This window comes from Trichechus manatus, unplaced genomic scaffold (genome assembly GCF_000243295.1).
Source record: "Trichechus manatus latirostris isolate Lorelei unplaced genomic scaffold, TriManLat1.0 scaffold00244, whole genome shotgun sequence".
NCBI classification, from domain to species: domain Eukaryota; kingdom Metazoa; phylum Chordata; class Mammalia; order Sirenia; family Trichechidae; genus Trichechus; species Trichechus manatus.
The window spans coordinates 669,284-682,444 of record NW_004444180.1 but is presented as its reverse complement, the minus strand read 5'-3'; the positions used below and the strand labels follow the sequence as shown (position 1 = coordinate 682,444).

General features: G+C 46.0%; 1 protein-coding gene across 2 annotated transcripts in view; it reads left to right on the top strand.

Moving 5' to 3' along the window:
* Positions 1–13,161, top strand: part of DEAF1 (DEAF1 transcription factor) — a 50,584-nt gene that overhangs the window by 24,547 nt on the left and 12,876 nt on the right. The window contains exons 7-10 of one of the 2 annotated variants that reach the window (XM_012559412.2): positions 868–996; positions 3,378–3,625; positions 4,302–4,309; positions 7,394–7,400. In XM_012559412.2, coding sequence (XP_012414866.1) covers positions 868–996; positions 3,378–3,625; positions 4,302–4,309; positions 7,394–7,400 — 392 coding nt within the window. The remainder of the gene's footprint in view (positions 1–867; positions 997–3,377; positions 3,626–4,301; positions 4,310–7,393; positions 7,401–13,161) is intronic. The other variant, XM_023724380.1, reaches the window with a different exon arrangement.

Here is a 13,161-nt window from a genome sequence, read left to right as displayed (position 1 = left end):
GTGTATCCACCCCTCCCTGAGGTTTGTGGAAGGGTCTCCCCCCAGCAGATGATGGGAGCCCCTCAATGCTGACCACCCCGTTCCCTCAGTGATGGTGTCACCATCCTGGCAGAGGCACGGCCAGATCCAGGGTCCCCACGGCTCTGCCTCTCCTGACCGTTCTCAGTTTACCTCTGAACACCTGGTCTGCATAGAGTCCGTCCCTCCCTCATCTCCTGCCCGTACCCCATCATCAGTCCTCCTGCCTCCCCACTCCCTCCCCATGACAGCACCACACCCTCATCTCTACACACTTTGCCATCAGACAGGGCTGTGGGTTGAAGATGGGGGCCCTGGAATCAGACACCTGGGGACAGCTATGCCTTCACCGCTACTGGATGAGACCTGGGAAGTCACTCAGCCGCCTGCACCTGGTTCCCTCATCTCTGACAGGCCTAACGGGGTCCAGCAGGAGGTTGTGCTGAGTATCGGGCACATTACCGCCAGCCCGGGTCACCCACGCCAGCCTGGGTCACCTGCTCGCTGATGTGCTGAGTGGTCAGGATAGAGACCATCGGGCCTGCAGAGGCAGAAGTACTTACTGTCCGGCTCTGTGCAGAGTTTGCCAGCTTCGGCTTCAGACTAGCACAGTCTGGTAGAAGTACAGCGTGAGCACGGGGTAGTTGTAACTATTCTGGGAGCCATGTCGCACACAGGAAGAAGAACGGGTGGAACTAGTTCATAATGTGTTCATTTCACCTGGTATGTCCCCGAGTTGTTGGAACAGCTCACGCACCGTGTTTCACGGCGGCGCAGCCTCAGACAGTGAGACGAACACCTGCCGCCACACCAGGTCACCGGGCCGTCTGTCCCCTTTTCACCCAACAGTGCAGGAAGCAGGCGTGCAGCCCCCGTGCAGGGTCAGCCACCCCGAGCCCCACTACCCCGGCTACCAGGACAGCTGTCAGATGGCCCCGTTCCCAGAAGCCGCCTTGCCCACGTCTCATCCCAAGATAGGTAAGCTTGAAGAACTCACCGGGCATCAGAGGCTCAGTTAAACCCGTTAAACAGCAATTCCCCATTGCCCCTTGCCCCCAGCCCTCAGAGCCCCTCCTTGTAAAGCAGGGGTTTGTTTGGGCTTTTTCCCGTGATGCATTAGATAAGGGACCAGCCAGGTGCACCAGCTGCTGTGTCTGTAATTGAAGTTTATTGGCACACAGCCGCGACTTTGGCTTACGTACTGTCTGTGGCGGCAGCCGCAGAGCTGAGTAGCCGCCAGAGAGGCCGTGGGGCCTGCGAGGCCTGGACTGTCCACTCCTGGCCCTTTGCAGGGAGGGGCCCTCCTGCGCTGGGCGGGTGGGTAGGGTCAGCGACTCTCAGGGCCCTGCTGTTTCCAGTCATCTCGGGAGCACGGTGATAACCCTCTCGTTGGACAGTCTTGAGAACTGTAGTCCCTTGATTGTTTATCCTCAGCGGAGGGCTGACACATGCTCAGAGTGGATTTTAAAACGCAGAAAGGTCGAGGAGACTGGTCGCCGTAGAGCCCCTCCCCAGAGAAGGCAGTTAGGCTTCTTCAGGGCCTTTGTGCTACTTGCAGGTCTTGGCCGTGTCACATATTCAGTTTAAAAAAAAAAAATTGTGGTAAAATATGTATAACGTAGAATTTACCGTTTTGACCATTTCTGAGTGTGCAGTTCAGTGTATTCACAGTTATGTCACCATCACCACTATCTAATTCCAGATCTTTCTTATCCCAAACACAGACTCAGCTGAACTCGCTAAACAAGCCCCCTTGCCCCCAGTCCCTGGTCACCTCTAACCTGCTCTCCGTCTCTGTGTTTGCCTCTCCTAGGCCCTCATATAAGCGGGATCACGCAATATGCATGGTCTTGTGTCTGGCTTATTTCACTGCGAATGGCGACTCCAGGGTTCCTCCATGTCACAGCCGGCGTTAGAACGGCATTCCTTTGTACGGCCGAATGAGACTCATTGTGTGTGTCCCACATTTTGCCTGCCCTTCCATCTGTTGATGGACACTTGGATTGTGTCCGTCTTTGGGCTGTCGTGAACGATGCTGCTGTGGGCATTGGTGTACAGCTATCTGTCTGAGTCTCTACTCTCAGGGCTCTTAGGTATATACTCAGGAGTGGAATTGCTGGGTCATAAGGTGATTCTGGGTTTAACTTTCTGAGGAACCACCAGACCGTTTTCCACAGCAGCTATGCCATTTTACATTCCCACCAGCAGTGGGCGAGGGTTTCAGTTTCTCCACATCCTCAATAACTATTACTGTCTTTTTGTTTCCTTATTGTTTAATTCTTTAAAATGCAATACTTGCTTTATATGTAACAGACCAAAAATAATATCCCTAGTATAAAAGGTTATCTCAATCAGGAAAAGACAAACACCCCAGCCTAAAAAGAAAGACAGAAAGCAGCAAGCAGTTAGGATTCGCATAGAGAACCCCTCCCGCTGTCCATCCCAGCCCCGTGCAAGGCAGGCTCCCTGTGCCCTGACTGGCCGCTCCCCCCGCCTCATTTCTGTGGGTGCACGTGTGGTCTCCCATCTTAGAACACAGAACAACAGACAGCCCCGTTACCGTCTCCCTCCAAGACCTCCAGGTCCTCGCCCTTCCAGGAACCACCTGGCAGCCCTGCGCTCTGTCTTCAGTCCCTTCCCTCCCTCTCCCCGCAGGCCGTCCCTTCTCCAACACGGCCACCCGAGGTCAAGGCGGTCAGACCCCCGTCCTCCCTCTGTGGCCCGCACCCTATCAGGTCCCAGGTGCACGTCCCATGCGTGCCTTCCTTGCCAGCTCTCCGTCTCCTCTGCCGGCTCCTCCGTCTTTCCCAGGCTGAGCGTCCTGTCCCCCGTGCTCCCTCTTCGTTGTCCCCTGAGCCCCTGGTAACCACAGTCTGTTCACTGTCCCTGGTCTCCCTCAGTTGGAATTGCACAGTATGTAGCTCTGCAGCCTGGCTTCTTTGACTCAGCGATGTGCATTTATGGTTCCTCCATGTCCTTCCCAGGTTAATAGCTCATTTCTTTTTAGCTCTGAATCATATTCAGTTGTATGGATGTACCAGAGTTTGTTTCTATAAAAATTTGAAACTATCTTAAACTTACACGTAAGTTGCAAATATGGTACAAAGAAGTATTTGAGTGTAAGTTGCTGACGTCGTCCGGAATGCATTTGCGTGTCTTTCCTGAAAGTGAGGATGGCCGTCGGAGTCAGGAGTGAACACAGGTGCCCCGTCTGATCCCTGGTCCCCGCTGTGCAGCTGTTCACACTCTGTGGTCACTCCATCCTCTACCTGCACCTTTGACGAGTCTTTAATTGAGGGCCCTTTGAAGCTAGGGAATGTATTAATCTCTTGTTTTATTTTGCTTCCAAAACATTCTAGTGTTGACATCCCTGCCCGCCCTGGCGGTCCCACCCTCCACCCCCACCAAAGCTGTGTCTCCCACAGTGGTCAACGGGCTGGAGATGTCGGAGCAGCGGAGCTGGCTGTACCTGGAGGAGATGGTTAACTCCCTGCTGAACACGGCGCAGCAGCTGAAGGCGCTGTTTGAACAGGCCAAGCAGGCCAGCTCCTACCGAGAAGCCGCCGTGGCCCATGCCAAGGTCCAGGCTGACGCAGAGAGGAAAGAGGTAAGGCCAGCGTGGACACATGGGGATCTGTGCCGCTCCCTCGGTGTCCTGGGCCGGCTCCTGCCCCTGGCGTGTGGTGGCTGCCTTTGCTTACGTGGGGAAATCGGAGGACCATCTACACATGACACTTACCTTGTAGATAAGTGACGGCTGCTGTTGGTAAGGTGTTTTTGCTTTTAGTGAGATTGGTTTATTGCAAAAGAGAAAAAAATTTTATGCAGTTAAGCCACTATTTTCTACCACTCAGCTGTTATGGCCGTTATTCATACTGGCCACTTTTCTCCAAATGGTGGGAGCGTGTCTTATGTTTTATTCTGTTTGGAACAAAATCATCTGGTGTGCCCATGAGTGCAGGTGGTCATCGGGGGAGGCTCGTCGTGCTTCTTTACCCGTCCCCTTCCTTGTAGCTAAGCCGTGCCCATCGGCCATCTTAAAGCGCCTCTGAGCCTGTCTCCTCATCTCTGGGGAGCTGTTTTGAGTACTTCACATTCTGGCTTCTGGAACGTTCCTCAGCAGGGTCACGAACCACGTTTCATCAAGGTTCACAAAGCACTGTGCTAGAAACTTTCTCCTGCAGCCTCATATTGTTGCGGCATAAACAAACTCTCTCCTACCCCTTTGATTTCTTACTGAGCAGTGGAGGCTCACCAGGTTACTTGGGGCTAAAAACGTCCAGGTAATGCAGTGGTCAGGCTGGGCCAGCATTAGTATACCAAAGATAAACTACTAGAGTTAGAGTAATGCGGAGGAAAGCTGTGGTCACTGAGCTACTTTTTGTAGCTTAAGCCCAGCACGGGAGATACTGTGTGTTGCAGGGAATTGGGCATGAGAGGAAAGGACCCAGGGTGTGGGGGTCTCTTCTGCTTGGCACAGACAGGACTTCACAGATGGGAGTTCTGAAGTCTGTATGACAGAATAGTGGTGTATCTTTTTTTTTTTTTTAACTTCAGCTTTTTCAGTTATGGTAAATGTGGGCTTTGGTTTATACACAAAAATGAAATTAATTTTTTTCCCACCAAATCTACATAAGAAATTTAGGTTTTTCACTAATTGCTACTTTTTATAGACTAGAGCAGAGAAGAGTTTCTCAGATTCTTAATTTTCTAAATCATTTCTTAATATGTGATTACTTTGTTTTCAAGGAAGAAAAATGTTATTTTAATTTACAATGCTTTTTTAAAAAGTGTAATTCCAAACTAATACATACTTAGTGCTAATATCTGTAGAAAACAGAAAAGCCTAAGGGCAAAACAAAACAAAATCTGTAATCTCTTTATCCAAAGATAATAACTGTTAACATTTTGCCGTGAGTCCTTTTTTTATATTTATTAATTGAGGTAAAATTTATATACAGTGAAATGCCTAGATCTTAAGTGTACAGTTCAATGAGTTTTGATGAATGTATACATCCAGTCACAATTCAGAACACTTCCGTCCCTCCAGAAAGTTCTCTCGTGCCCTCTTCTGGTCAGTCCCCACCTGATAGGCACAGACAAAAATAACCATAAAACATGATTTCTGTTGACAGAGATCAGTTTGGACTGTTCCAGAACCTCATGTAAGTGGGATTTGCAGTATGTACTCTTTTGTATCTTGTTTATTTTGCTCAACATGACACTTTTGAGAGTCATCCATGTGGTATGTATTAATAGTTCATTCTCTTTTATAGTTGAGGAGTATCTCACTGTATAAATATGCTACAGGTTTTTTAATCCATTCTCCTATTGATGGACACTTAGCGACTTTCCAGCTTGAGGCTATTACGAATAAAGTTGCTGTGGACATTCTTGTACAAGTCTTTTTGTGGAAATCTGTCTTCATTTCTCTCGGGTATATACCCAGGAATGGAATTGCTGGTCATAGTATAGATGTATGTTTACCTCTTTAAGAAATTGTTTCCCAAGTGGCTGCATCATTTTGCATTCCCACCAGCAGCGTATGGGGGTTCCAGTTGCTCCACATTCTTGCCAACACATGATAATATCAGTCCTTTTAACTTGTATCATCCTAGTGGGTATGTAGTGGTGTATGATACTGGTTTTCATTTTTATTTCCCTGGTGACTAATGATGTTGAACAGCTTTTTATGTGTTTATTGGCCATTTCTGTTTTTCCTTTGTGAAATACCTGTTCAAGTGCGTCAGCACGGCATGAGGGCAGTATCTGACCTCCTCTAACTTCACACGGGGGAAGGAGAATCAAGATCAACAGCCCAAAGCTGATTCCTATGTGGCAGGGGTCGACGTGCCTCCTATCTCCGCCATCTTTACCAATTCTAACACCAGCCGTCCCTTCCACAGCACTCTCTATTTCTTTGCTGGGCTCGATAACTCGTTGCAATGGCCACACCGAACTCATGGACCATACTTACGATTATGGGGTTTATTAGGGAAGTAACAGGTTACAATTCAGGCTCAGGAACACTAAAGGATACAGTTCTTCCATCAGGACAGCCTCTTCCCAGCTGTGCTTGCAGCGCACCTTTCCCTGGCCCTCGGTCTCTGCCCAAAGGTGCTCAGCTTTTTCACTCCATGGGCCAGGAAGCCCACTGCGCTGTCTTCTGCAGGTCTCTTCTTCCTTGGTGGTGGGTCTCTTCTGTTTCCTGCCTCTGGGGTGGCTCATTTCAAGCCCAGCAGGGTGGCAAAACTGACCAATCCCCTTGGTGGGCCACAATTACCCTGTCACACAGTCCCACCCAACCACTTTTGTGGGAGTATAAGACCGTGGCTAGAAAGGCCACACAGAAGTGATCTGTGGCACCGCTAGTGTTTTACCCATTTTTTAAATTGGGTTATTTGTCTTCATTATTAATTTGTAGGAATTCTTTTTATATGCTGGTACAATTCTTTTGTCAGATACGTGTATTTTTCCCAGCCCATGCTTACTTAATCATTCTCTTGTTGGTGTCTTGTGATGAGCAGAAGATTTATGTTTTGATGACCTCTAAGTTATCAGTGCTTTGTTTTATGGTTATTGCTCCCTGTGTCCTAAGAATCTTTGCCCCAGGTCATAAAGTTATTCCCGTTTTCTTCTAAAAGCTTTTATTGTTCCAGCTTTCATGTTGAAATATATATCCATCACCAATTAAGTTTTGTGTGTGGTATGATGAACGGGTCAAGGTTGATTTTCTTCCAGTTCCAGTTCTGTTCGTGGATGATACATTCCTGTCCTCCACTGAATTGCTTTGAGACATTTGTTGAAAGCCGGTTGGTTTAAATATAGATCTACTTCTGGACTTTGACCTGGGTTATTTAGAAGTGTGTTTAATTTTCAGATATTTGAGGGATTTTCTAGATTTCTTACTGTTAACAATTTCTAATGTAATTCTTTTGTAATTAGAGAATAAACTCTATATTATTTCAATTATTTTAATCTTATTAAGACATTTTATGACTCAGTTTGTGCTTTGTCTTGGTGAACAAATATACGTGCACTTGAAAGGAAAGAATTTTCTTTAGTTATTGAGTGTAGTGTTCTAGAATGTCATTTGGGTCAAGGTGCTTGATAGCGTTCCTATCTTCTACATCTTTAGGCTAAAGAGTTTCCTTTACATTGCTTGTAGCATAGGTCTGCTGCTCATGAATTCTTTAAGCCTTTGTTTATCTGGAAATGGCTCTATTTCACGGTTATTTTTGAAGGACACTTTTGGGCAATATAGAATTCTGGGTTATCACTCCCCCCCCCCCCCCGCACTTATGTAAGATGCCATTCCACTGTCTTCTGGCCTCCATAGTTTCTGATGAGATGTCAGCTGTCATTCGTATTGTAGTCCTCCTGCACAAAATGTGTCTTGTCTCTGGCTGCTTTCCAGATGTTCTCTTCCGTTTTTGTTTGCAGTAGTTTGGCTAGGATATGCCTAGGTGGTTTTCTCCTTATTTAGTCTTCTTGGGGTTTGCTGAGCTTCTTGTATCTCTAAGTTGTTTTTCATCCAGCTTGGAAGAATTTTAGTCACTACTTCTTAAAGTACTTTTTCTGCCCATTTTCTCTCTCTACTCCTTCCAAGTACATGTATATTAGATAGCATGGTATTGTCCTGTAAGTCACAAGACTCTGGCCTCCCCCCACCAATCTTTTTTTCTTTCTGCTCTTCAGATTGGATAATTTCTATTTCTCAGTCTGTAGCTTCACAGATCCTTTATTTTGCTGTCTCCAATATGCTGTTAAGCCCATCTAGTGCATTTTTTAATTTTAGTTATTATACTTTTTAGATTTATAATTTCCATTTGGTTCCTGTAGCAGTCTGAATCCAATAGGAGAAACAGTAGGTTAAACAAGGGAAGTTTAATATAAAGAATTATCAACTGTGATAAAAGAGTAACTGTGAGCTATAAGGAGCCCTGGTGGCGCAGTGGTTAAGCATTCAGCTACTAACCAAAAGGTCAGTAGTTCCAATCCACCAGCCACTCCTTGGAAACCCTATGGGCCAGTTCTGCTCTGTCCTGTAGGGTTGCTGTGCTGTGAGTTGGAATCGACTTGAGGGCAAAAAGTTTGGTTTTTTTGGTGTAAGCTATAAGGACACTCCATATGGCACCCTATGTCTGATGGAAGGTACCCAGGAAAGAACAAGTTTGGCAAGGGACCCCCTCTGCAAGGCTGAGGTTCAGACCTTTCTAGAGAAGTTGTGGTTCAGCTCACAAGGTACCAGAGAAATTTGCTGTTTGGGCCGGTTGGAGCTGGCCTAGAGTTTATAGGCCAGCAATAGGCAACCTTTTGGAGTGAAGATCAGGGAGCAGGCCATCAGAAACTGGTGATACGGACATGCAGTGGGATTCTGGGTGCTTGTGAGGGCGGGAGGCCTTTAGAGCAGTGGGCCACGTGAGCTTGCAGAGGGAGTCTGGGTGCTGGCATTGGTGTGTAGCCCTCAGAGTGCATGGAGGCTCTGGTTTCCGTGTTGAGAGGGCTGCAGAAAGGTTACTGCCAGGCTGAGGCCGCAGGGTTGCAGAGAGACTGTGTTCTGGGCCCGTGGCTGAGGCGGCACTCCACTGGATGTCCTGAAGTGGCGCCTAACAGCAACCTGATCAGTCTAAGATTTGAAACTGTCTTCCCTGTTCTGTGGGTTGTCTTCTCACTTTCCTAATAGTGCTCTTTGAAGTACTGGAGTTTTTCGTATGAGTGAAGTCCAGTTTATCTTTCTGTTGTTGTTGTTTGTGCTTATAATATCTAAGAAACCATTGCCCAGTCCAAGGCCATGAAGATTTACCCGTGTTTTCTTCTAAGAGTTTTATGGTTTTAGCTCTTACATTTAATTATTTGATCCATTTTGAGTGAATTTTTGTATATGGTATGAGGTAAGAGTCCAATTTTGTTCTTTTGCATATGGATATCCAGTTTTCCCACACCATTTGTTAAAAAGACTGTCCTGTCCCTACTGTATAGTCTTAGGGGCATGAACAGTTTTAGGATTTTGTCTGAAGGGTTGTCCTGATTCACACCCCCACCAGGAGAGATGAGATTTTGATTTCCTAAACTTCTGTCAACAACTGTATCATTCTATTTAGTCTTTGCCGTATTAGGTGTCTTAGTCATCTAGTGCTGCTCTAACAGAAATACCACAAATTTTAACGAAGAGAAATTTATTCTCTCACAGTCTAGTAGGCTACAAGTCTAAATTCAGGGCGTCAGCTCCAGGGGAAGGCTTTCTCTCTCTGTCAGCTCTGGAGGAAGGTCCTTGTGATGCATCAGTCTTCCTTTGGTCTGGGAGCATCTCAGCGCAGGAACCTCAGGTCCAAAGGACGCACTTTGCTCCCAGCGCTGCTTTCTTGGTGGTGTGAGGTTCCCATGTGTCTCTGCTCGCTTCTGTCTTTTATATCTCAAAAGAGATTGGATTAAGACAGTATCTAATCTTGTAAACCTCATCAGCATAACCTCATCACAGTGATAGAATTTACAACACATAAGGAGATCACATATAACCTCATCATAGTGATAAGAGTTTACAACGCATAAGGAAATCAGATCAGATTACACAATCATACGATACTGGGAATCATGACCTAGCCAAGTTGCTACACACATATTTTGGGGGACACAGTTCAATCCATGACATTAGGTTTTTAAAAAAATCTTATTTTATTTTGTACTAATTTCTTTAAAATGTTTGTTAGGAAGAATAGTTTTAGCTTAGAAATTTGTTGTCACCAGTATTAAAGAAGTATCTGTTTGATTCTGTATCGTAATAAAATATTCAACTATTCTTTAGCACTTAAGGACTGACACTTTAAATTTTGAAAAAGATGCCAAATATAAACTTTTATAACATATTTGTACATTTTCTTCTAAAATGAATGTAAAGATCATTAAGTCTCAAAGGACTGTTGGATCAGGTGACCTACGAGCCGTTCTGACTCTTAAAACTCTAAAAACGTATCTTTCAGTGCCTACTGGTTTATAACTAGTATACAATCCAGCTGAGCATGAACATTTCTTAAAACTTTTCAGAGATGGATTTGTTTTTTTCAGATTATCTCAAAAGGTAAGGATGCAATTCACATTTTAAAGTCTATTTTAATTGTTATTTCACATCTGTGTTGTACCCTGTCCATGGGTGCTGAGGAGTTGGCTCGTATCACAGGTGCACGGGATTGAAGGGTGGAAGAACCCAGAAGGGCGAAGCTGCTCCAGTCTTTCTTTTGTCTTAAATTCAGATCAGCAGAAACTTCTAAACAAATTTATCAGGAAGAAGTGGGATATAGTTCTGATATTCCCAAAGTCTCTCTATTCCAGCTTTAAATAGAGAAAGGGCCTGTCAGGAGAGCAATTTTCCATTCTGTTCAAGCTGAGTCTCTGGGGGAGGCTGGCCGGAGGGAGGAAGAGGCTGAGGGCGGTGTTCACCGCGTCCCCGTGCACCCAGAATGAACGTGGCCAGTGAGGGCTTGCTTGGGTCTGTCCATTGATCAGTTTTGTTTATTGCACTCAGAGCTTGAAGGTTCTATGAAACCCCCTTTACTCACACTTTAGTAATTCAGGATTGGTAGTTGCAGGGAGTTGGTTGAAGTTTGGCTGAATTTCTGTTTATTTAGAACTTGTACCTCACTACCTTCAAAGAGAATCTTGGGCATTTTATGTGTTTTATATGAAGGAAGGCTCTTCTAAGCAAATTAATCACTTGACCTGAGCCCAGGGAAATATTTAATGTTTATCTAAAGAGAAGAAAGTTTTCCGAAAAGGCATCTACAAAAGAGAGTCAATAAGACTAAGCTCGGACTACTCAGCAGAAACCATGCAGGCAGGAAGGCAATGGGATGACATATATAAAGCCTTAAAGGAAAAAAACTGCCAGCCAAGAATTATATACAGCAAAACTGTCTCTCAAATATGATGGCGAAATTAGGGCATTTCCAGATAAACAGAAGTTTAGGGAATTTGCAAAAACCAAAGCAAAATTACAAGAAATACTGAAGGGAATCCTCCAGTTAGAAAATCAGTAACATCAGATAACAACCCAAGACTAGAACAGGACAGAGCAACCAGATATCAATCCAGATAGGAAAGTCACGAAAATAAATCAAAGCTAAAACACGGAAAATAGAGAAACAGAGATGTCAGTATGTGAAAGATGACAACATTAAAACAAAAAAGAGGGACTAAAAAATGTAGACTTAGATTTTTCATATGGAGAGGAAGTCAAGGCGATATCAAGAAATAAAAGAGCGGTTTAAACTTAGAAAAATAGGGGTAAATATTAAGGTAACCAGAAAGGAAACTAACAATCCTACACATCAAAATAAAGAGAAGAAAGTTTTCAAATAGCCGCCAAGTACTTACAAGGCTTCTGCTTATGTATGTTGCTTCTCCTTGCACGTGGCTAGTTACAGACCCCCTGAGCCACTCACTAAACAACCCCAGACCTGCAGTCTCCTCACAGCGCACAGTGGCTCTCTTTACTTGATTTGTAAGATTCCGTTTCTTTTTACAAATAGAGGATAGAGGCTGGGCTTGGTCTGTCTTTCCTAGTGAATACTAACGAGCAGCATTTTGATAAAATGAACATCCATTCGTTTTGAGAGCGTTCTACTGTGAAGGCTAGCCCTCCCATCTGTCTGCATGAGGAGCAAGGCTGGGCACGTGGCCCAGCACACGATCCATCGCCCTGGGCTGCAGAAGCTTATTTGGGTCTTGTTGAAACGCTCTTAGGGTCTGAACGCGTTGAGTCTAACATCAGAACCATGTCACCTGGCAGGGCATGGAGCCCCTGCTCCACCCTGCGCCCCCAGGAAGACGCCCCCAAAGCAGTGGGTACCAAGCACGGTTGTGCAGGGAAGGCGAACCTGTGGACCCCCCAAGATCTCGGCCTGGCCCCTGTGAAAGGTGGGAGGTGCACTGTAATTACGTTAACCATGAGTTACCTTAGAAAAAGTGCTTTTTAAGAATTATCAACTTAATTTAAAAATGAAGACTGTCTTTCACTTAGTCCCTAAATCTAATGGAGCCAGTTAGGTGCCAGGAACCTTCCCAGTCACTGGACAAGTGCTGCTGGTTTTGTAATTTTTCTCCAAAAATTAAAAGGGATTTTGGATTACAGGCAGTCCCTGGGTTACGAACGTCCAACTTACGTACAACCCATAGTTACGAACCAACCCCATAAAGCCTATTATATTAAAATTTTTTAAAGTACATACAGTGGTTCGTAATAACATACAGGCACTACTTTGTGATGCACATCAAACTATTATTATTACTATATTACAGATGTGTTAGTGTATCTGTAAGTATAGAAAGGTGCATTGTACACTCTGTACTAGCACCAACATTTGACTAGCTGATGTTAGATACGAACTGCACCTAACTTCCAACTTACTACAAATTCGACTTACAGACAGATCGAGGAGCAGAATCTGCTGGTAATCCGGACGGCCTGTATTGTAAAGGATGGGGGAGGGAGCCTGAGGGCCTGCAGCCCTGGTGAGCTGTGCTGCGCCCACCTGGGCGCCTGAGAGAGGGAGCGAGTGAAGGAAGCTGATGGGCCTTGGTGCACCCTTCTCCTCCTGGGAGTGTGGTTTGGGACAGGTGCTGTTTTCAGAGTAGGACTTCGCAGCTTGTTCCCCTTGGCTTCTCGAGAGCAGCCCCTCCCCAGCGCTGTCTGGGGGACCAGTACCCCGCTCCATCCTCACCACGAGCACTGACTCCAGTCAGGCAGGCAGGGCAGCAACCATGGCTGTAGGATTCCACACAGTTTTTAATTTTTGGCTCTACGTTTTTAATTACTAATTTTTGTGGACTTTTTTCCACAGGAAAAAAATTTACCAGTGATTTAGACGTGTTTCCTCCCCCATGAAACTTTCAGGTGAAGAATGGAATGAAAACGAAAGTGGGTTAAGGTGTACTAGGTTTTCCCGCTGCCGCAGCTGCCTCTTACATGGCCGCGCCCTCCGACCGTGGGGCACAGCCGCTGCCAGGCTCGCCGCAGGGAGCAGGGCACGGTCCCCACCAGAGTCCCGTGAGGAGTGTCGGGGTGGGGGTCTGGGCGGGGACCGCGCCGGGACTGGGCGGGGACTGTGTCCGGACTGGGCGGGGACCGCGCCGGGACTGGGCGGGGAC